Here is a 23721-nt window from a genome sequence, read left to right on the forward strand (position 1 = left end):
ATGGTATGTTTTGCCACAATAGGTACTATGTGGTCTCAAACAACATCTACAATTATCTTCATAGCCTTTTCATTTTTCTCGATCCATTCTGATTTCTCAGGGACATCTTTAGGTTCCTCTTTGTCCTCTCTTTCAAATGATTCTAATTTGTTTTCTTTTAACAACATCATTACTCAAAGTTTCTAGGCTTCAAAGTTATCAACACTTCCAAGGTGATGTTGAAATCTCATTGTGTTTGTCATCTTTGTAGAGAGAGGGAGGACTGTTGTTTGAAGTAAAATCTAATCCTTATAAACTTAGTGTGATCTTTCCTTAGCCAAGATCTGGTACCATGTAAAGTTTATAACTAGATTTGATTGATTGCTGAATTTTGTTGCAGGTACAAACAATAACACCAATGTTTTGATCACTTCCAGAATCTGCAAATGTTAGTGCAGTAATAACATAAATGAAATATATGAAACTTAGAATTATCTTCGATTCTTTTGGAGCGTTTGCATTAATAGATTACCATGCCAAGATTATATTGGGCAGATTGGATAAATACCAGTGGAAGAGGTGTGGGGATGAATGGCCATGTCTCCCATTCATTCACACACTTGTTCGTGGTTAACTAATGCACATAATTAGTTACTATCTTAATACAGTGATTTAAATATATAACCAATCATTACATTTGCGACCCAATATAAAGGATAGATCGATCATGATCTAAACACCAAAGGAAGCAAAAATAATCTCCATCATGCCTTAATGATCTTGGAACATATATATGTCTCATCGGTTGCAGACTGTGTAATGTACAACACCACGCACGTATGCATATATGCATAACAACGTGTACATCATGCTATTGTGCGTAAATACATGCATATGTGCTTCTCACAGTAATGTCAGACTGAAGCTACATGCATTAACAAAAACCACTTTCAGATCTACTTTCAACCATTTAAAACCTCAACTTGGGTGCTCACATTATGCAATTAATAATGTACTTTACATGGCATTTAATTGAGGGTTATGACCCCATTGCACATAAAGTGAGGTTAATTAATAAAGTAGTCACTTTATTAGTAATTGCATAACTCTTTAAATAATCATTATTTTTTAGTACTATCTTAACCTGGAAAATCAACCATTTTGTAATACACATCCAACTGCCTTACTAAAATAGTAAGTTCCCTATCTAAGAACCATTGTCTTAACATTAATAATAAGCCATTCAATCTAAGTCCAAAAACCATTGACAAGACACAATCTAGAACTTAGCAAAGCTCTTGAGTGGAGTAATGTCAATAAACACCTATGCAATTGCCTTTGAAGACCCTTTATCCAAAACAATTAGCCTATGAGGGTCAAGGTTATTGGCTAATCCAATCATAACAATATCATCCCAAAAAGGGGACATTGTAGTCCCCCCTTCCTGAAATTGCTTGTCCCAAGGTAATCTTTGACGCAAAATAACACACTATTCCACCCAGAGCCAAAGGGCAAATTTGTGTAAGGTCCTTGTTGAAACCAACTATCTCCTCTTAACACCAATACCAAAATAGATGACAGTACTTGCTGAACCAAATCAATACCAACAATAAATGTTGTAGGAGGATATAACTCAAGGTGGAGCAACTCGAAGGGTTGGACTGCCATACACGCTATCTAAGACGTGCACACATGAACTATGCATTTGAAAGAGGTCATGCACACAAGGGTCAAAAGTAAAATTGTAGGCACTTCTCATTGTGTAATCATCAAAAAACTCCTTAGTGAGATCTGCCTGAAATCCCAATGCACTGAAAGAATCTCAAACTTTGAATAGAAGTATACCAAGAAGAACATCCTGTTAGTTCTTTTTCTCACCTCTAACCTCAACATCACGATGTTGAAAGTGGTAAAGTCAACCAATGGGACTTTCCCAAATTGCAATGCTAACCCTTTTATCACTTAGGTCCCAAACCAAACTAAACTCACATCTATTTGCCATGTGGAGATTCAAATCATAGAAGGTGTTTGCAACACCACAACTATCTCCAACCTTTACTAGACTCTCATAAATGTGTTGACTCCGCAAGTAATTCCCCACCAAATGTGGAGTTGAAAACTTGTAACTGTTGCTTCCATCTAATGAAGATGGTGAGAACCCATCCCATAAAAGATTGTAAAACCTCAGAGCCAATCCACATCGATGCATCATGAAATCCTTTGTGTGTGGATTAGAAAAGACGTTATGAGTACTCCTCCAAATGCAATCACAATAAAAAATATGCACCTCAATCGATTCCTAATTGATAGTTTTGAATATAACCCCCATCATATGACTCATTACCAAAAACCCTACAGTGGAAGCTAACCTAGTGCAACATGTGGTTCTCTACATCGCTCAATTGATGCACTCATCCCATTTCTATCAACTACACCTATACCTGTGATGGGTGTAGCCACATCTGCAACTTGCTCACAATCATAATTCGTAGATATTAAATCACACCTGTTGCCACTTTAGAAGAGTATACTATATCTATAGTTGGTGAAGACTATGTCAAACTCAATTCCATTGTAAGCTCCTCATTCTGTCACCAAGACCCATGAAGGGCCAACTTTGTGGTCTCCAAGGAGTCCATATTGCTTCAATATCAAGAGGGAGCTCGTCTACCTTTTGTTCCTTTTCCTTTTAAGCATCATAACAAGTGCAATCCCATATGGAGAAAATAATCCCTAACAAGTAAATGTAAGTAATTATGATCCATTACTCCGATACCTTCTCAAATGAACTCTATCAAGGAAATACCACTATCATTATGCTCATTCCTCATAGGAGTACTTAAATCAAATGTAGCCAACATCTAACAAGCAACATCAAAGTTGTAACATGATATTTTGCTAGCCATAAATAACACATTAATTTATATTAAAATACATTTGTTTTCCATATTCACATAAATGAATGATAGTTATACAACTACTTCACATAAATGAAAGAAGGTTAATGACTATAACATAATAACAAGACTATCTTTAACTAACAAATGAAAAGAGTATCACTTAATGGAAAGAGAGATCATTCAACTCTATCTAAATATAAAGAAAATACTTGCAACAATTAACTGAACTTGAATTATCACATAGAAAAATAATACCCAATAATTGTGAAGGCTTAAGAAGTAGACCTTGACTTTGTCTTGTGCAAGTCCTGGCATCTGGTGGAGAGAAGCATTGTCAAAGGCTTAACCTTCGAACCGTGAACCATAAGTGTCCCCACACAATCTCAACTGAGAAAGGCTCTCCCTACGCGAGAAGAGGCATGGGACACCACTTGTCGTGCCACTTGAGCATCCAGGTGCAAGAGTGTCATGTATACAACTGACTAGGCTATGGAGTCCTTCCCATCTGCCCATCTTTCTGACTGCAAGCTATTCGATCACCCACTCTTATTTTATTTTCTTATTTCATTTACTGATTTGTTTAGTATTCATTATTCATTTGTCTTGCAAATCTTTTTGCATAATTATTGATTATCAACCCACACCCTTCATCTCAACCTTATTGATCATCTTGGATGAATCCTGATGTGGTTGTCCATGATTCTTGATTAAACTATGTTTACTAAAGACATGATCTCTCTGCCCAACTTGGGCTTATAACATATTTATAACATGAAGTTCATTGGCCTTTCATTATCGTTATTTATAACTCTATGATGGTGCCTCTTTTTATCTCAGGGACATGGATTTATAATTTCACAGAACTAAAATATTCCTCTCTTAATCTAAATTCTGAAATAGAAAGTCATCTGCAACAAAAGTATCAAATTGATTTTATATTCTTAGACAATCGACTAACCCATTAAATCATCTAGTTTCAGACCCTAGACCTTTTGGCTCTATTCATGTCATTAACATGTTTTATTGCTACATGCTTATAACAGAGCCTATGGTCATCAATAATGAAAAAAGATGTGCAGAAATAAAATGCACAACTTGGATTGTAATAGAGGCATTATCACCCTCATTATTGGTAAGAATTGGAAATGCATGGCACAAATCCTTGGCTATAGATTATCAAGCCTCTAGCAATCGGTGGTATGAATAGTTGCCGGAAGGCAAGTCACTTGTGAGAAACAATGGCTAGTATGCAATTCCCAAGTATGAATCACGACACTATAAGTACTAAACACAAATAAGAATGGGGGACTTATATGGAAGGTATCTCAAATATGAAACACGACATGATGAATTTAATTCGTAGATGGCAATGAAATCGTAGATTTCAAGTATGTATGTAATCATCAATATGAAGTGTGTTCATTGGTATGAATGCAATTGCCTATATTGGAATTGGCTTGCTGTTACAAATGCTTGCTCAATTCAAGATATGCACTCTCAAATGGAGTTACAAGCGCGATAAAGAAAGGTGGCAAAACATGAGTTAGTTCAAGAGCCATCAAATTAAAAGGCCAATATTACAAATGGCTAATTCAAACAATATCCGAATAGGGTGTTGGAGATCATAAAGGCCCAATGAAAGTGTATAAAATATATAGGCTGCTGTAAATATAGAGGGTTGATGACTCGAAATAATAATATTAAAACATGGTCATGAAATTGAAATAATAATTTATTCCTTATATGTTTTATTATAATGATGCTCATGATATTTACATATATTTGTCGGTGTAACATACACATAATTTTCTAATTATACATTTTTTATGTATACGTTGTAATGTAAGTAGATGTATACATACATGTACACCATATTTGAATATACGCATGTGTACATATATGTGTGTGTGTATGAACCAATGTATGTAGGTACCATGGGTACCATTATACTTGAACATGTTTGCCATAACAAGGAGCTCTGAGCTCGACCCAATCATAAAGGTAACAATTGTTCTTAGTTTGATTTATTCTTAAGTAATTACATTTATTATTTAATTATATATGTTGACCCGATTAACTCATGGTGATCTCTCTGTATACTCTTGTTTGCCTAGTCCGTTTGTACCTTGGCCACAGTGGTTTAGGGCTCATACCTATTAGCTCAATGGTAGGTTGGTGCCTTCATCTCCAATTCCCTCCCAGGCAATGCGTCCCCTCACCATTTGTTGTGCTCCTACAAAAGAAAACAACCATGGTAATAACATATTTCCCATCATTTAATAGAACTAAATTTACCATGTTATCATTTCCAATTCATATAACATCATAACGATTAACCACTATTCTAAGTTCCCATGAAATTATAATGAATAACCAACACCTCCATATCATATGAAACCATAATGATTAACTAAATTAACCAATCAATTCCACTTCACATGAAATCTCAACGACTATAAAGGATATTTTATAAGTAAGAAACAATAGGGGTGTAAGAAAAGTGCTCTATGCTGTGGAAATCACGCTATCATGAACCTTAAGTTGCCCAATTGAATTTTGAGGACTCCAAAACCAATGACTCTTATGCAAGTGTTCTGACCCAAAATCGACACTATGCTATGAGGTTGTATCTACACCACTCACCTCGTTATAAACAACATCATGTGTGCTATCATCAGTGCACACATCAACAACTAAGGTATTATTGCTATGTACCTCAAAAATGGCTGGACTGGTACAACGTAAGATGCTAGTTTGACAATATCTTCACATACATATGTTTCGAATGTAATTGTAAGTCCATCCAAAGAATGATCTTGGGATTCAATGCCATTGATTAATTGAATTTTCTAACTTGTTTTTTAAGGTTTGATATTTGAAAGCAAACTCATTTTGACATGAATCAACATACAATGCATCATTAGTACCCAATTCTTGAGTACCTTCATGTGACAACTAATTGGTGCCATCATGCACAAATGTAAACATTGCTACCAAATGTTGATGCAAAGTTTTTTTAACTACTTTCATATAAATCACTATTGGAGCTCATATTCATTGCACATTTCTCATCTTTGACACTTACAACTTGCGTGCCAACATTGATAGATCCTTCCGCAATATTTATTGCCATTCAACATGTGTACAAGTCTCAATCTTAAAGACTTCATCATGGGATCCTCTTTGGCCTTCCAAATGATGTGACTCATCAATCTTATCATCTTCATGCGACACGTGCATCTCCAAAATTGTCTTCTTTATGCCTTCCTCTCCAATGCACCTAAGGTCTTCCTCAAACTCCTTTACCTCATTGTTTATGCAGTAATGGTCAAGCTCCTCAAAACCTTTGGAAGTCTTCTCATTTCGTTCCTGCTCATTATGGGAGTTAATGTTACTTGATCATCGCGTTTGGAAGTAGAACCACCTTCATAATCTGATTAGCAGCTCTACTATAGCTGCTTACATTATGCCCATGACTAGATGTTTTCCTTTTATACGAAATTGCCTCCAAAAATCCAATCTTGTTAGGTCTCAAGATAACAACAAAGTTTAGAAATTATTAAGGGAGTATTGTGCTTTGAAAGCATTTGACACATTTGTATAATACTCAAGGTGTTGGGGAGCTTCCCTTATCTTGGTAATCCTCAAGGAGTTGGTGAGTTTTGATAACCTATAACTTGAGCTTATGAGTGCTAGTGAGCTTTATGGATTTTTAAATCAAACCCAAACACAGTGGCACTAAACCATTCTGATATCATTGTATGAACCTTCTCTAGGTGTATTCTTGTAAACATATTTTTTGCCTTATTTGTGTATCATTTGATTAGTGAAATTGATATATTTTCAATGTTTGATATGACAATATAATGTGGCAAATAAAAGGTATTCTAACTCAAATCTGAAATTGCATTGAAAATACATTGCTGAAAATTCTAGATTTTTATACCATCTTGAATAGTCAAAATTTCCACAATTAATGACAAACTAGTTAATTAAATAACCCCAATTATCTAAAACAACAATATCTAGAAAGTGTAGGACTTACAATTAACAAACTCACAGGTAATTCATGTCTTGGGACCCTCTAAATTATTGAACTCACTGGTAATACATGTCTTGAAACCCATGTAATATAGGTAATACAATTGTAGATGAATTCTTCAACAAACAAACAAAAAAACTCATCTATTTAGGAGTTGCAGCTGATAAACCTTCACACACATGCTTAACCCCTTGTCCAAAATCTTCAAAGCTTACCAATTAAGCCCAAATATGACCATTGTAATTAGCCAACCCTTTAAGCAATCTTCAATTGATTTTCCACAACCTTTTATAGTTGGAATTGATGAAAGTTTTCGTTCTCAATGATCAAATTTGTCTAAAGCCCTAGCTAGTTCCTTCTCCAAGCGAGAAGTCCAAAAAATCATAATTTATCATTAAGAATGAACCTATTTGCTTTTTAAAACCTTTTTATTGTTAGATATTGTGAAACAAATATAAATCCATAATCTAATGAAAGTGTTAGATTAAACAACAGAAAATGAAATTGACATAATAACAATATGAGACCAATTTTTGATGTAAATGCTTAGAGGCATAATAGCATCAATATTTCCTAATGTGTTGTATGATATATATATTTAAGATATGAAACACAAAGGGTTGGAATGTATATATAGGCATGACCTGTGAGGAAACTTGGACAAGATTGAGAGAAGTGTCTCAACTTGGAGGAAGTAGAGTCCTCATGGACTCAACCACTTACTATCCGCCTACAATCTAGAAGGGTGTTGTGCAAATTGGAATTAACCACATGTGACATTTTAGGAGTAGTTGAAGTCAAAGGGATGACTCAACAATATCATGCTAATAATAATATGCAAAATTTATAATACCTCTTAATTTATGAGTTCACCTAAGTAAATTTAATAGAAGAGTGAAATGGGAAAGAACCATTTACTCTAACATTTATAACCTCAACTTCCTTAATAGCATTCAAAACAACTTCCAAATCTACTTTCGAGTTTTTAATAATTTTAAAAATATTATCTCCTCAACTTGTGTGCTCACTTTATGCAATGAACAATGTACTTTAAGTGACATTAAATTTCTTCCAAGTTGTCTAATGAACCAAACATAGTGGTATCGCCACACCATTAATACTCATTGGGGAGTTTGCAACATGGTGGTGATATGAAGCTTAGTAAGCCGTGCTAGTTAGCATTTAGCTTATATCTCGAGTATAATGATGAGTTTTTTTTTGATGTTGTGGTATGAGAGATTGTAATTTGATTATTGTTAGTGCAGGTTCCGAATTTGTGCCATAAACTAGAGGATGACCTAAAATCATTTTTGAAGTTAACTGTGCATCCACCTTAAGCCTTATACAATCCCCTCAATAGTTCCTCAACTTCTTAGCAAAATTGGCTAATGAAATGAAAGAAAGAGCAATTTAAATAACTTGGTTAGATTTAATCTAGTTATGCTCAATTTATGGACATAAGCCAAGCCCCACTTAATTTTGTGACTTAGATATTAGATCAAACCCATAAAATAGATAATTTGTGCAAATATATAGGCAAATGCATTTAAATATATAGACTTAAATTTACATTGTTAATAAAGTAAAAACTTAATCATGTCTATTAGTTTTTATAGCCAAACAAAAACGTGTATCTACTTCCATATTTGATTTTTATTGTCAAATAGATAAAAAAATTCATTTTGGTTTTAAATACATCATTGCCACTTTACGAACATATTGATGGAAGATCATTGTTCCATAGACCTTGTTATTCTTGGGTAGCTTTCTTAATGTCATAGCTCTAAAAGCATCTTACCAATCTTTGTAATGACCCCTTTTTGGGGTTGCCCTAATTTTTTTCTCTAAAACTACAAATTTCTTTAAAATAAAAATTGTATGATGGTTAGAGATATAACTTTACCAATAAAAAAATGCATTTTAACAAGGCAAATCTTGGTTTGGGTCCTTCAATTACCAAATAGGGAACAAGTGCATATTTACAATTGACTATATTGTTAGTGTAATATAATTTGCCTTAAACTTTATAAATTGATGATGTAACCATGCCCATTTCATTGCAGGTACCTTTGTATGATGTAGCTCATATTCCATCGCATGTGTTATCCCTTGCCTTCTTATGATGTAACTCATGCCCATTGCATCATAAACCTTATTCCTTGCCCCTATATGATGTAGCATTGTCCTATTCATCACAAGCCTTATTCTTTGCCTTTGTATGATGTAGCATGGTCCATTTCACCACACGACTTACCTATCTTATGTGGTATTAATCTAATTGAAGTTGAAAATATAATCCCACAAGATTACCTTACTTGAGCCACACGTAGCATTTTCAGCCCAATGAATATCATATAAATATATATTGCAATAAAATATACAAAGGCTCAAATTACCTGTAAAATGTATCCTTATGTCATGCAAGTATGTGTTACAACTAGGTATGCAACTCTAATCACATGTATAGACTCTAGGTAACTAGTAAAATGTTGTTACGCATGATCTTGTTGTACATAAAACGAAGTCTCATGTCTTTAAATATATAAATATACATCGTCAACTTTCATTGCAATATCAAGTGTATTTGTGAAGTAATTAATTTTTTTTGGTATTGGTAGTAGGGTATAGAAAACTTTAAACTCAAATTTGAAGGCTTTAGAGGCGACGAAAAGGGGTAAAGCTTCGATTGATTGGACTTGTGCAATTCTAACGTTGTAGAGTGCTTTGAGACATTTTTGAAATGGGGTCATAAAAGTGAATCCAAGCAATTGACAATGTGTTATAGTCCTTGGAAGTTGCGCCACCTAAAATGGATGGAAATGAAATATGTTCAAAACTTCTTTTGAGTTCTAAAAGTTGTTAGTTCCTACTCTAATGTAATAAAGCGTTGGTCCGCCTCAAAGTTCAAGGTGAAAATTTCCAGAACCTTCTTGGGTGGTGGAAATTTCCTATTTAATGAAGGCTCGTAGGGTTTTCTAGGACATGAATAGATTGATGGTGACTCTTGCTCAGAGAACACTGTATGGAAAATGCCCATGTGGTTTTGCATGTTCTATATTTGAAGAGTGTAATTCAATTTATTTGAGATAATTAGAAGCCTATTTTATGTTCTAGCAAATTGTTGTTATTTCTCTATTTTGTTGCGTGTATTTGTCTTAATGAGGGGAGTGCCCTTCATCAAGTTGTATTAGAGCAAAAGTTCTTGGGTGTGTAGATAGATTGTTGACTGTTAAGTAGTTTGCACCACCAGTACTGTGGTTGTGGGTTTGAGCGATAATCGCAAAAATGTCTCCATGAAGGAACTTTGGCATAAGAGCTAGAGGTGTGATAGAAGAGGGTTTTCGAGTCCTTTAGAGACAAGTGCAAGCATTTCAAGAGGAGATTCGTAGATGAATGAATATTTCAGCGAGAGATGAAAATTAGAATGAATTCAAAGAAAAAGGGCATGTTGATATGAAGGATTAGAAGCAATTAGGGATCTTGAGGAAGATAGGACTTTTAGGGCCACTTCCATGATTGGAAAAAGACCTAAGACTAAATTCCCTTCATTTTAAGGAAATTTTTATCTTAGAGGAATTGATAGACTACATCAATAAGCTAGAAGAATATTTTGAGTGTGAAGATATCAAAAATCCTGAGAGGATCAAATTTGAAAAGGCTAAATTGAAGGATCATGTCAAGATTTGGTGGTAAGAGGGTTAGTGGAGCGAATTAGAAGAGGAAAGGAGAAAATCACAAGATAGGATCGAATGGTGGAGAAATTGAAGAGACAATTCATTCTTGTCGATTATGACCTTGATTTGATGAAGAAAATGTAAGGGTTGAAGCAAGTAGGAAGATTTGTTTAGGAGCATACATAATACTTTTGTCAAGTCCTTATTAGAACATGCCATGCAGAAGTAGACAACGAGAAAGTTGCTTGTTACCTTAATGGGTTGAGGTCAAGTATTCAGGAGGAGTTGAGTTTGGTTAGAATGAGCAATATTGAAGAGGCATAACAATTCACCTTTAGGGTGGAAGAAAAAATGAACAAGAAGTTTGAAAGCAAGAAATGTGGAATAGGTCGTAGTGGAGGATCTAGCACTCGATCTTATACAGGTCAAAATGAAGATCAAATTAAGAATGATGAGGCAAGCAACAGTAAGAATTAGTGTCGAAATAATTTCAATTGTTCCCTTGATTCAAATAACATGTTTCAAAGAGGAAGAGAAAGAGGTCAAGCACTAGGAAGAGAAGGTTTTCGTTTGACTTGTTTCCATTGTGGAGGTGGTGATAAACCTTGTGATTGTCCTCAACATCAAGGGAGAGACAACAAAAGACTTGAGAGCAATGCATGAGTTGCACATGTCGATGAAGATGCCAAGTCATCACATTCTAAAGATGTTGAAAGATGAGAAATCCTAGTTACTAAAGAGCCTTGTTAAGTGATGAGAATGAACCTAATCAAAGGAATAATTTGTTTTGCATTGGGTGCAAATGTAATGGTAAAGTATCCAATGTCATTATTGATGGTGGTAGCACAAATAATATTTTATATGAGGAAATGGTTAATAAGATGAGGTTAGAGAGAGAGAGAAGCATACAAATCCCTATCAGATTGCTTGGTTATAAAAGGATCATAAGGCCTTAGTGAACAATATCTGGTAAAGTTCAAAATTGGGAACTACCATGATGGTTTGCTATGTGATATTATTCCTATGGATGTTTGTCATTTGTTGTTAGGTAGACCATGGTAGTTTGATCATGATAGAGTACATGACGAGTATGCAAATACCTATTCCTTGACAGAGGGAGGAGTTCGACATGAGCTGAAGCCCCTAAAGGAAATGAAGGAGAGGGTACATAACAATGCCATAATATGTTTAGTTGATGGAAGAAAGCTTCTAGAATGTACGAGGCATGAACATATGCATTTTGCTTTAATTCCAAAAGTTGATAAATAGGAAGTAGAAGATGTACCTGTAGAAGTCGCAAATTTGTTGAATGAGTTTCAAGATATTGTATCCAATAATGTCCTTGGTGAGTTTCCATCAGTGAGAAATATTAGTCATTAGACGGATCTGACCCCAGGAGCCAGTTTGCTAAATTAGGTAGCTCACATGATGACTCTAGCAAAAAGGGAAGAATTGAATAGATAAGTAAATGAGTTGTTGCAAAAGGGGTTGATTTGTGAGAGTTCTAGTCCATGCATTTTATCAGTAGTATTAGTACCAAAGAAAAATAGAGAATGAAAGATGTGCATTGATTCTCGAGCCAATAACAAGACCATTGTCAAGTACATATTTCCCATGCCAAGGATGGATGATATTATGAATTGTCTGAGTGGATTTGTGTATTTCACAAAGATAGATGTGAAGACTGGATATGACCAAATCCAGATTAGAGAAGGAGATGAATGGAAGATAACCTTCAATACAAAGGAGGGCTTGCATGAGTGGTTAGTCATGCCTTTTTGGCTAACCAATGCATTGAACACATTCATGCAACTCATGAACGAGGTATGGAAAGAGATTTTGGATAAGTTTGTCATTGTTCACCTAAATGATATTTTGGTCTTTGGTAAGATATTGGAAGACCATATAATGCATATTCATAGGGTCTTTGAGAGGTTAAGGGAAGAGAATTGTTGATTAAATCTGAAGAAGTGCAATTTTGTGAAGGAGTAAGTATACCATCGATTTGTAGTTTTAGCAGAGAGTCTTAAAATGGGCCCAAAGGAAATGAAGGTTATCATTGAATGGTCTACTCCAAGGAGTGCTGGCGAGGCAAGATCTTTTCATGGTTTGGCTAGCTTTTAGATAAAGTTTATCATAAGTTTTAGCAGTGTCTATGAACCCTTGATTGAAACAATGAGAGGGGATAGGAGAGAGTTTTAAGTGGACGGCAAGAGTAGACAATAATTTTGAATTGTTGAAACAAAAATTTACAAAATAATTTATTTTAAGACTTCCTTATTTTTTCAAGGTGTTTCAAGGAGCCTATGATGCTAGTGGTCATGCAATTGGAGCTATTTTGAGTCAAGAAGGTAGACCCATTGCTTATTTAAGGGAGAAGTTAAATGATGCCAAAAGAAAATATCATGTTTATGATCAAGAGTTTTATTTTGTAGTTCAGAAATTGAGGAGTGGAGACATTATCTTTTGCCTAAGGTGTTTTTTTTGGTTTACAGATCATCAAGCTTTACAATATTTGAATAGTTAGGGAAAGTTGAATCAAAGGCATTTGCAATAGGTTGAGTTTTTGCAAAATTATACCTCTGTTTTGAAACACAGTACTGAGAAGTTTAATAGGGTTGCAAATGCTCTTAACAAGAGATAAATTTTGTTGACAAAGATGCTATTGAGAATGTTGGGTTTAAGGAACTCAAGATTTTGTAGTGAGAAGTTTGTACAAAGTTGCAGAGTATGTTAGATGACAAAGGGAGCAAAGAAAAATGCAAGGTTATATCAACCACTACTTGTTTCAGTACCTATACTAGAGAAGCCAATGAAGGATATCAATATGGAATTCGCTCTTGGTTTACCAAGGACTCAACGAGGACATGATTCAATTTTTGTGGTGGTTGACAATTCTTAAAAATGACACTCCTCATTCCCTCTAATAAGACTAATGATGTTGTTCATGTGGCATGATAATTTTTTAGAGAAGCGGTGAGACTACATGGTCTATCGAAGAGCATAGTTTCAGATTGAGAGACAAGTTCGTTGGATATTTTTGGCGAATATTGTGGAAGAAGTTAAACATATATTGAAAGTTTAGCTCAACACATCATCCACAGAGTGACGAGCATACATAAGTGGCGAACATGAGTTTGGGAAACTTGATACGATGTTTGGTTGGAGATGAACCAAAGGGATGTGATTTGATTTTACCACATGTGGAATATGTCTTCAACAATTTTGTCAATTGGAGGAATCACCATTCCAAATAGCATATGGAAGTAGTGCTAGAAGGGGAGACAAGTATTGTTGAAGTTGAAGAATTCGCAGAACATTTGACGATTTTGTATGAGGTGAGGAAGCACATTGCTAAAATGAATACATAGTACAAGGCTAAGGCAGATGAGCAAAGGAGGAATAACGATTTGTTTCATTTGTAGATGAAGTTATGGTTCATTTTAGAAAGTAGAGAGTTCTCATGAGAACATGTAATAAGCTAAAGATGAAGAAGTTTGGAGCATGCAGGATAGTAAAGAAACATGATTCAAGGAATGCCTATGAAGTAGATTTGCTTAGTGAACTTAATATTAGACAAGTATTTAACATTTCAAATATGATAGATTATCATGAATGAGGTGTTGAAGATGAGGTCATTGAAGCATAGTGAAACATTCTAACAACTAATTTAGCTACAGAAGAGATTGAAGATATCTTGGATAGTCATGTTGGCAAGAACACCATAAAAAAGACATATGCAGAATATTTGGTCAATGGAAATAAGGACCCATTGAAAATTCTCATCATGACTATCAAGGGAGGAGGTTAGCCATCTTGGTTTTCGTTGAACACTTGAGATGTGATCGGATCACTTTTCAAATTACCCCAAGTGTCTGAAGCATGAGCATCCTGGGTTTAAGGGCAATCTTACATCACCCAAAAACATTTTTGATTGGTCTTTCAACAAGGGCTATTTCAGTGTAGAGTTGCTATTTCAAGAAACCATTTTTAATATGTTGGTTGTTCGAGCTTAGAATGTTGTGTTTTCTTCCTTGAAGGTTCATTTTAGATATATTACCCTGCCAGTAAATTTTCTTTGTAATGTCAAGTCTATTTGTGAAGTTATTAATTTTTTTTGGTATTGGCAGCAGGGTATAAAAAACTTTGACTTAGTTTTGAAGACTTTAGAGGCTCCAGAAAGGGTCAAAGCCTTCAAAGCTTGATTTATTGACATTTCCGAAATGGGGTCATAATAGTCAATTGGAGTAATTAGCGATTGGTTATGGTCCTTGGAAGTTGCACCACCTAAAACAAACGAAAATGAAATTCCTTCAAGATTTCTTTTGAGTTACAAAAGCTGTTGAGGCGTACTCTAATGTAATGAAATATAAATAATAATATCTTAAGGGTTGGTCGACCTCAAAATTTAGGGTTAAAATCTCTAGAACCTTCTTGGGCAATAAGATAAAATAAGATAGATAAGATCAAATAATTTTATTAATGTCCAATAAAGGACCACAACATGGGTCTACCGGACTGGAAACTTACACCAAGAAGAAAGCAGACAAATGGAGCACCAAATGGTGTCCAAAAAAGAACAAGTACAACAAAAGAAGAAGAAATAAGGAGACATCACAAAAATTAATAGGTATCTATCGTCATAGGGAAAAAGTCCAAGAACAACTGATCTGTGCGGCTACTAGAGGCCTTTTGATGAATCTAAGTGCTACGAGAGGAGTGTCATTGGTGAGGAGATCCCTTGCAGAGTCCCATAGATCTAGAATGGCTTGTGTTAGGAAAACTCTATGTCGCTTCATACCCCAAGTCGGAGCTTAGGGTGAGAAGAAGGTCGTAATAAGCTGTGCTTGGGTTTGACTCTTGGGAAATGATAGCTGTAAAGTATGGTCACGAAGCTATAAGGACTCACGGAGATAGAGCGCAATGCAATGCTGATTTGTGTATCACAATTGAGTCTGCAAAGCCACAAAGACATTGAAGAAACTAGATCAGGTCAAAAATGGCTGCAAGCCTGAATGGGTGAGCTCCAAACGTAGCCAAAATAATACTATTGGGGGTAGATCTATGACATTTGATAATCCGACGGAGGAGCAGAGTCTGGGTATGCTCGATCATGGTCCAATCCAAGTCTAAAAGGGAAGGACCCCAAACCACCGAACCATAGAGCACTGTGGGTCTTACTAAGGAAACCGAGGAGGGATAGCTTAGACGATGTGTCCTGAAAGTGGTGTTTGAAGCATTGTCTCTCGAGCATGGCAAGGGAACCCAACCCTTTATTGATCTGTGTCTGAATGGCTGGTCTCAAGCTGAAACGAGATCCAGAAAACTTAACCCCAAGGTATGTGTAAGATGATGTAATCTCAACTTTCCGACCTTGGAACTGAAAATGGAGTTGTGATGTCTTCAGACCATTGAAGACCATAACACGAGTCTTCTCAAGGTTCACGACCAGCTGTTTCATGTCGCAAAAAGATGCAAGTCTATCCAAAAGCCTCTGAAGACCCTCAGGAGAAGAGGCAAGAATAACCACATTATCGACAAAGAGAAAGATGGAGTCAATACCTGGTGTAGATGACTACCATCACCCGGAAGCGAGGAGTCATTGAGAAAAGCCTCAAGCTCATTAATGTAGATCTCGAACAAGGTGGGCGAGAGGGGGCAACCTTGCTTCACTCCAATGGTGCTTTGGATAGGGTTGGAGAGGCCCTATGTTGTCCCGAGTCTACCAATCATTGTCTCATATAACATCATGATATCCGTTAGTAAGATCTTAGATATACCAATATCTCTCTATCTCTGAAGGCTTGCAGGGTTGTCTAGCACAGTTCTGGATAGGTTGAAGGTGGCTTTGGCTCACAAAACATTGTAAGGAAAATGCCTATGTGGCTTTGCATGTTCTTTTTCTAAATATTGTAATTCCATTTTATTGGAGATAATAAGCCCATTTTCTGTTTTTGCAAAATGTTGTTATTTCTCCTATTTTGTTGTGTGTGTGTTTGTGTTAATAAGGGGAGTACCCTTCATCACATCAATTGGTATTTTGTTTGTTTCTACCTTGTGCATCCTATCATTTATTATGCTATCACTCCTTATTTTCTATGCCATATTCTCTCCCTTGACAAAAGTGGAATCGATTCATATAAATATGTTTCCAGCATACTCAACATGATGAGTTGTCTTTCTACAACATCTTTCCTTGAAAATTTACTAACTCCGTAAGTATATTTCCTAATTAATCACAGATTGAAAAGAAACATTATTTTTTATTAAAATAATAAATCTTAATTTATTAGTTATTTGCAAGCTAGTTATTATTGATTAGTTTGGTAAATAAGTAGTAGTTTGATCCATGTAGATAATATTTGAATTGATATTAATTTTATAACAAACATTAATTGTATTAAAGTTTTATATTGTTTAATATAAATATTTAATAGACATTAATAAATTTAATAAATGTGAAATTTTCATATTGTTGTTTTTAATCCCTACCTATCTACAATTAGGGAACTAATGTTACCAGTGGTGGTCAATTCATTTTTACAATAAGAACTAGTGAGTTCTTAAAGTTTAAAAATCAGTTTATTTTTTAATTAATTTTCAAACAACGATTCTTAATTTTTGGTTGGCCAGAAGGATTTCTGGAAGGGGTAAAATTCTTTTTTTTATACATAAATTAGAGGAAAAATCAATCTCTAGAATTTACTAATATTGTCAAAAAAAATATATAAAAAATATGAACATTTCTCACATCTTCTACAACCTTCTATTGGTCTTTCCTGATGAATCTACAACTTAGAAAATTTGCCATCCTCTCTCCGCACCCTAGATCAGAGTGGCAACGCGAACAAGGATTTTCTGGCGTGGATCCGAGCCTTTTTATGGGTTGTCACACAAGCAAATCAAATTTGGGCATGATTCCTGTTAATTTTTCTTTACCCTCTTTAACACATCTTGACCTCTCCAAAAATGATTTTGGATGTTATGTGCTCGAGAATGTTGCAAATCTTTTGAATCTTGAACATCTTGTTCTAGGGTACAACAATTTTGGTGGGCAAATACCCATTGCATCATGCCAATTGTCATTTCTTAGTTTCTTTCAACAACAAAATCCTAAGCAATTTGGAAGATTAACCAATATGAAGTAATTAGAGCTCAATCATTATCAGGTCAACTTTAGCTTCCCTCTCAGTTTTGCTCACCTCTCTTTGTCATTTAACCTTATATGAGCTCAGTAAGAGTGCCTGACTCAGTTTTGACTTGTAAATCTTGAACTGCCATCGACTGTGAATCATCTTCACAGAGAATAGCCCTACCTGCCTCGTTAAGCAACACCCAGTTCACATAAGCTTACTGTAAATCGCCATTGACTATTTCGTTGAATGTGTCACCACGAGACTTAATGCGCTCTATGTCTTTTTTTTCCTTCTTTCTATGTAACAACACCCAGTACGAAACATTAGATTACAATGTTTTGGGTTTCGCCTAAACTGTTGGTTAACGTAAAAGGACCATTTTCTGTTGACTCAAGATGTAGGATAAACTAAATCATATCCCTATCTACAACGTCCATATCCATATCCAATATTTAAATGAACAAAATTGAAAAATGCTTGATTAAATACCATAGTATCCTATTTAATTCACAAAGAACATTAAGATTTAATGTGCAACAATTCTAATTGCAAGAAATTTGTCTCATGATTGCACTAAATTATCTGTATTTGAAAAAAAGATTTGCTCGTTGAATTGAGTTGTGTTGGATCAAATTTTATGTACAAAATTCATTATTCAATGTACAATTTATTCAACAACAACATCATTAAGATGAGTTCTATTTTGAAATCGATTTGCCCTCCCATACAATCACAACACGGTAATATTGGCAATACTTTGAATGCCTCAACTAGTTATATAAAAAATGGCAACTAGATATTAAAACGAAATAATTGTTATAGATGTTATCATTTGTAAAAAAAATCTATGTTAATGTGTTAAGAATTACATCTATTTGACAGACCACTTTTATATATTTGTTACAAATTTTTTAGAGATAATTTTATATAAAAATTTAGTTTTCAATTTGGACCTTTTTTGAAGACTTCTAATAGGAAAATGTATATAGTTTTATTAATGTATTAATAACTATTAAAATCTTCAACCTTATAAATATTGTATCCCACAAATTCATTATCTTAATTTCTAATATTAAAGTTTTATATACTAAGCTCTAGTTTTCAAAAGCAAAATCCTTTCTTACAGTACTATATTAATCTCTGGGACACAAATATGATGAATTCTTTCCTTACAATATGAACTTTAAACATGAGTTCATAATTTCCCCAATTTTTCTAAGCCTTTGCTTCAATATTCAATATTTAGTAACAAATTTTGTTATTACGATATTGAGTTTAAGCATTAAAACATAAATATATTTCCCTTTCATTTCTTACCAATTTCTCAATGTTTTCTAAAATATTATAATATTTCAAACCAAATAGAAAAATTAACTAAGATTTATAGATAATTAATCTTCTAACCCTCCCATAAGGTAGAGACTCAAGCTCTTCCAGAGGTCTTGTTTATTATTAATATCATGTAATAGATATTAATCAATTACTCTGATAAATCTATTACACATGTGAAGTTTTATATTGATTATTAATATATGTGTATATGTTATATTTGAGCAATTCATAAATTGTTTATTAATGGACAATTAGTTGAGAATTTATTTATTTATTATATTTTAAATTTATTATTATTATTAAATTTCATATTATTATTATTATTATAATATAATACATATTAGACAAGGGACAACACATTCTATGTTTTGATTTCACATATTGATGACAATTAAAGAAATTTTTGTTTTCTTCTTCTAAAAACCCTCTTGATAAAATCTTAGGGTGCATTTATCTGATCAGAGCGTTATATGAGCTTTTATATCTCCATCCTTTTAATTCTAGTTTCAAATTAGTCATAATCGACCATTGCAACTTGCTATACATTTTGCTTCCCATTTTGCACATTTGTATGCTTCTTTATTCTCAAGATATAATACGGGATTCAAAAAAAGATTGGTAGTTAATGACTATGACCTTTACTTTTGCCATGTTTAACTATGCATCTTTTTCTTTAGTTAATGTTAGTTTTTGGCTCTCCTTGTTATAGGTAGGTGGAGGTGGCATAGTAAGGGATCCAGAAGTTCATAAAGAGGTAAACATTTTAATTTGAATTTTGTTGGTTGAGAAATTTTGTGCAACCTTATTGGATTGCATTTTCTTTATGATTTTGAAATATGTGTATTTTGAGTTCAAGTTTGTTCCTCCCATTTATATATATGACTATGAAATTACTAATGGAGCTCCCCCTATTGACTTCTTCAAGCTCAATTACAATGGTGCTTTGTTGGGAAATTCGAAGGTATCATGGGTAGGACATGTTATGAGAGATTATTTAAGAAAAATAAATCGAGACACTATTAGAATATTTAGTAAAGGAACAAACAATGAGAGAATATTCAACTTTGGTGCTAGGTCTAGAAGTGGTTTGATACTTTCGCATCACATCTATGCAAATTAAAGGAAATAAAATGGTAATCTTTAATGCTATTAGTAAGCAATAAGTAGTAGTGAGGCTAGAGGCTTCATGTCAATGGGCTCCTTTAAAGAATTAGAAGCTTCCTTCCCAGTATTTGTTGGAGAGGTTGACAAAAGGCAAAACCACATGGATGGTGAAGAAGATGGCTACCATTAAGGGCTCTCATTAAGGCTTCAACTCTCCCAGACAATGGTGGAGGGCCCCAAGCTCCTAAATTCATGTATCCAAAAGGATAATTAAGGTAAGGGGTGACAGATTTGCCAAATTAAAAAAAGACAAAGTTTGAGAACAAAAAATAAAGAAATAGTTAAGTTCTATGACTTATTTTACATGAATTTAATAACTTGTATTTCCATGATAGATATTAATCATTTTTGTTCACAATTTAAACTAATGGTATATGAGAAGGATACAGACAAATTTTGAGGTTATGTTTGTTGCGAGTGACAAATAGTAGCTTGTGATAATGGAATAGAGATTGTAGTTTATATGTGAAAACATGCAACTTGCTACTAAATGTATAATTTTAAACCAACTAGACTGCAAAATTGAAACCGTAACGCTAGAAGAATATAGAACTTATTAAGAGAAAAAAAGAGTTATGTACCTTTCAAATCAAGTCATTAAATTTGTCGATTTCATAAAAAAACAAATCCCTCCCTATAAGCTAATAAATTGAAAACAAATGACACAAGCATAACAAAGATCCAAATGACAACAAAGGACATTTTGTCAGCATATTAATCTAGAGGTCCATGCATAAGCTAGGTTAGTTAAAAGCCTTAGGAAAATACAATTACAATAATGTGTCTTGCTAGGCTTTGAGCATTGGTGCTACACATTTAAAAGTTATCCTATTGGTAATGCTTAGGCAATCAACATCCAAAGAACTATTGCAAACAATTACTTGTAATTTTATTCCTTTTTGAAAAGCGATTATACTACTTAAAAGAAAGAGTAATTCCCTTGTGATTAGGGAACTAAAATGGTCTAAAGTAGATGCCATTAAATTTATTATTCCTTGTTCTAAGGCTTGTAAGAAAGATAAGAACTCTTTGTAAGTTGGATCAAAAGTATAAATGACTACCTTCATGGAGAATATCTTAAATTTAATAGTTATTTTTTGTTCTTTTCAATTTTACTAAATTGAAAAGAAAAGTTTACAAACAAATTATGTCATTTTCTTACTTTTTGAGCTAGTGGAGATGAAATAACATTACATCACAGAGTATCTTTTTAATAGCTCCTATTTGTAAGAAATATTTAATAAGTAAAATTTAATAAAATTTATTCAATTAAATGCATTATTTCTACCAAACAATTGAGTGATGAATAAAAATATAAAAATAATTATCAATTAACAAATGTTAAACAAACAAAGACAATTTTCATGGTTAAGCTAATTATCGCTCTTATTGTCAAGTTAATTAATGAATAAGTTACTTAATTGAGCAATTAATATTCATGGTATTGCCATCACCATAATGTCCTTGCAAGGATCACGTCTAAGACATAGAGACATATCATCCACGTTGGCAAGATCTAGAAGGAATACATATCACAATCAAATAAGGATTACAAGTGATGGGTCGATAATAGTTTTTTTTGATTAAGTAAAAATAGGTTTTGAAAGGACTCAAAACCTTGTACAAAGGGACACGAAAAATATTACAATGAGAATCCTTAAACAATTGTGGAGAACCACCCAACAAACTAGAGGGACACACTAATGTTCCCAACATGAGGGCAAACAACTCAAGTAAAACATAGACCATCAAGATTTACATTGTGGTCCCTTCTTTTGAGAACGTAAAGCCATATCAAATGTAAGGTTTGGAGGACTTTCCTTTTTTTCCTTTAACTGAAGTCCAACCATCCTCCACCTTCCCGACAGCTTTCTACTAGTCCCCATTGACCCCCAAAACCCCTGCAGCTAAAGAGCCAACAATAATGTTCTAGAAAGAGTCAACATCAATAGAAGGGACAACAACAAAATTCTAACTCAAAGCAGGCAAAGGGTTTAGAATCGCAAAGTCAACAGGAGACATATCATCAACAACACTTTGAGTCAAAACTGTTGTAGGGACAACATGCGCAACATTAGACACATCAAAAGAATCCTCATCCAAAGTGAGATTAGTATGCGAAGAACTATCCAACCCATCCACAGCCGAAGCAACTTTCTGAATTGTATAATGATCATCTGAAACCCCCAACCACCAAGAAGGTGATTTCTTCGATCTAACCTTATAAGGGGAGCATCAAGCAACAAGATGACCGGTATTATGACACTTCTTACGTTTGAAGGGAATACCTTCATAATCGAGAAGCTAAATCCAGGAACCACTCGAAGAAGCCAACTTTATCATAGCAGGGAGCCCTTTAGAGATATCCATCTCCACAAGGATGCGAGCATACGTTGTCCTAAAGACATTGGAGGAAACTGAATCAACCATTAAGAAATCCCCAAGGGCTTCCCCCACAACCTCGAAGACTGAGTCCTTCCATAGATGAAGGGGAAGATTCGACAATCTAACCCAAAGAGGAATCTTATCAAAGGACTCAATAGTCGGGTTAAATGTCGGATACCAAGGTTTGACCATCAGGGGAACCGTTCCTCCAAAGAGAAACCAGAACACAGGACAAAATCCCTATCATTAGCATTAGCAAATTTCACAATAAAAAAACCCCTTGCCACAAGGTAGATCTGAATTAAATTTGAAATGATTAGTTCCCAAAATTTGGAGATCCAAGCATGCAGATCCGAGAGAGAGGGCCAAAAAACCTTAAAATGAAAGATAGCAGTAGCAGAAAAATCATCCACATATGTATTGATCTCATCAACAATGTTTGAATCAAGCTTAAGCAAAAGCGGCTTACATACAGGAAAAAGCACAGCCTCACGGCTAGCCATAGACGGATGGGACCCGTTCCTCAGAACTAGAGCATTAATACTTGCTTCAAAAGCCGCCACATTTGCACAAGAGATAGTAGATCAAACCCCAACCACTCGTGAAACAATAGGAAAGGTGTCCACAACAAGAACAACAATTTCAGCTCTAGCGTCAACCACAACAAGAGGGGGCCTAAGAACCCTAATAGAGGAAGCCGTAACAACATTTGTTGTAGGGAGTCGGGCCGTAGCAGAGGTAGCCACCACACCACGAGCCTTCCTGAGTCCATTGCAGGTTGAAGTGAGGAACTCACGGGCAGGAGGCAAAATTTCAAAAGCACAGGCGGGAGCCATCTAATTGATAATAGTTTGTTACTTATACCCGTTGGAATTATTACAATGAACTCCATATTTGTTACTACGTCATTGATTCATTACAATTGTTATAACATTGATTAAAAACAGGCGTGGTCAAAAAACACATCTCGTGCACATATGTTAAAGAAGCAATGAAAGGAGAAACCAACACAAAACCAAAACAAGAAAAAGATCTCCATGAAAGAGTAAGTGTAGGTCTCTAGATAGTAGATATAACACACACGCGCGCGCGCGCACACGCACGCGCGC

The 23721-nt window shown here is 34.5% G+C and overlaps 1 protein-coding gene across 1 annotated transcript in view; it reads left to right on the top strand.

The window, feature by feature from the left end:
- Window positions 1-23721, top strand: part of LOC149551661 (bacterial hemolysin-like protein) — a 147053-nt gene that overhangs the window by 115119 nt on the left and 8213 nt on the right. The window contains exon 8 of the mRNA XM_089789721.1: window positions 19773-19817. Within this exon, the coding sequence (XP_089645847.1) occupies window positions 19773-19817 (45 nt within the window). The remainder of the gene's footprint in view (window positions 1-19772; window positions 19818-23721) is intronic.

This window comes from Cupressus sempervirens, chromosome 6 (genome assembly GCF_028749045.1).
Source record: "Cupressus sempervirens isolate cs-2001-9-10 chromosome 6, ASM2874904v1, whole genome shotgun sequence".
Lineage (NCBI taxonomy): Eukaryota > Viridiplantae > Streptophyta > Pinopsida > Cupressales > Cupressaceae > Cupressus > Cupressus sempervirens.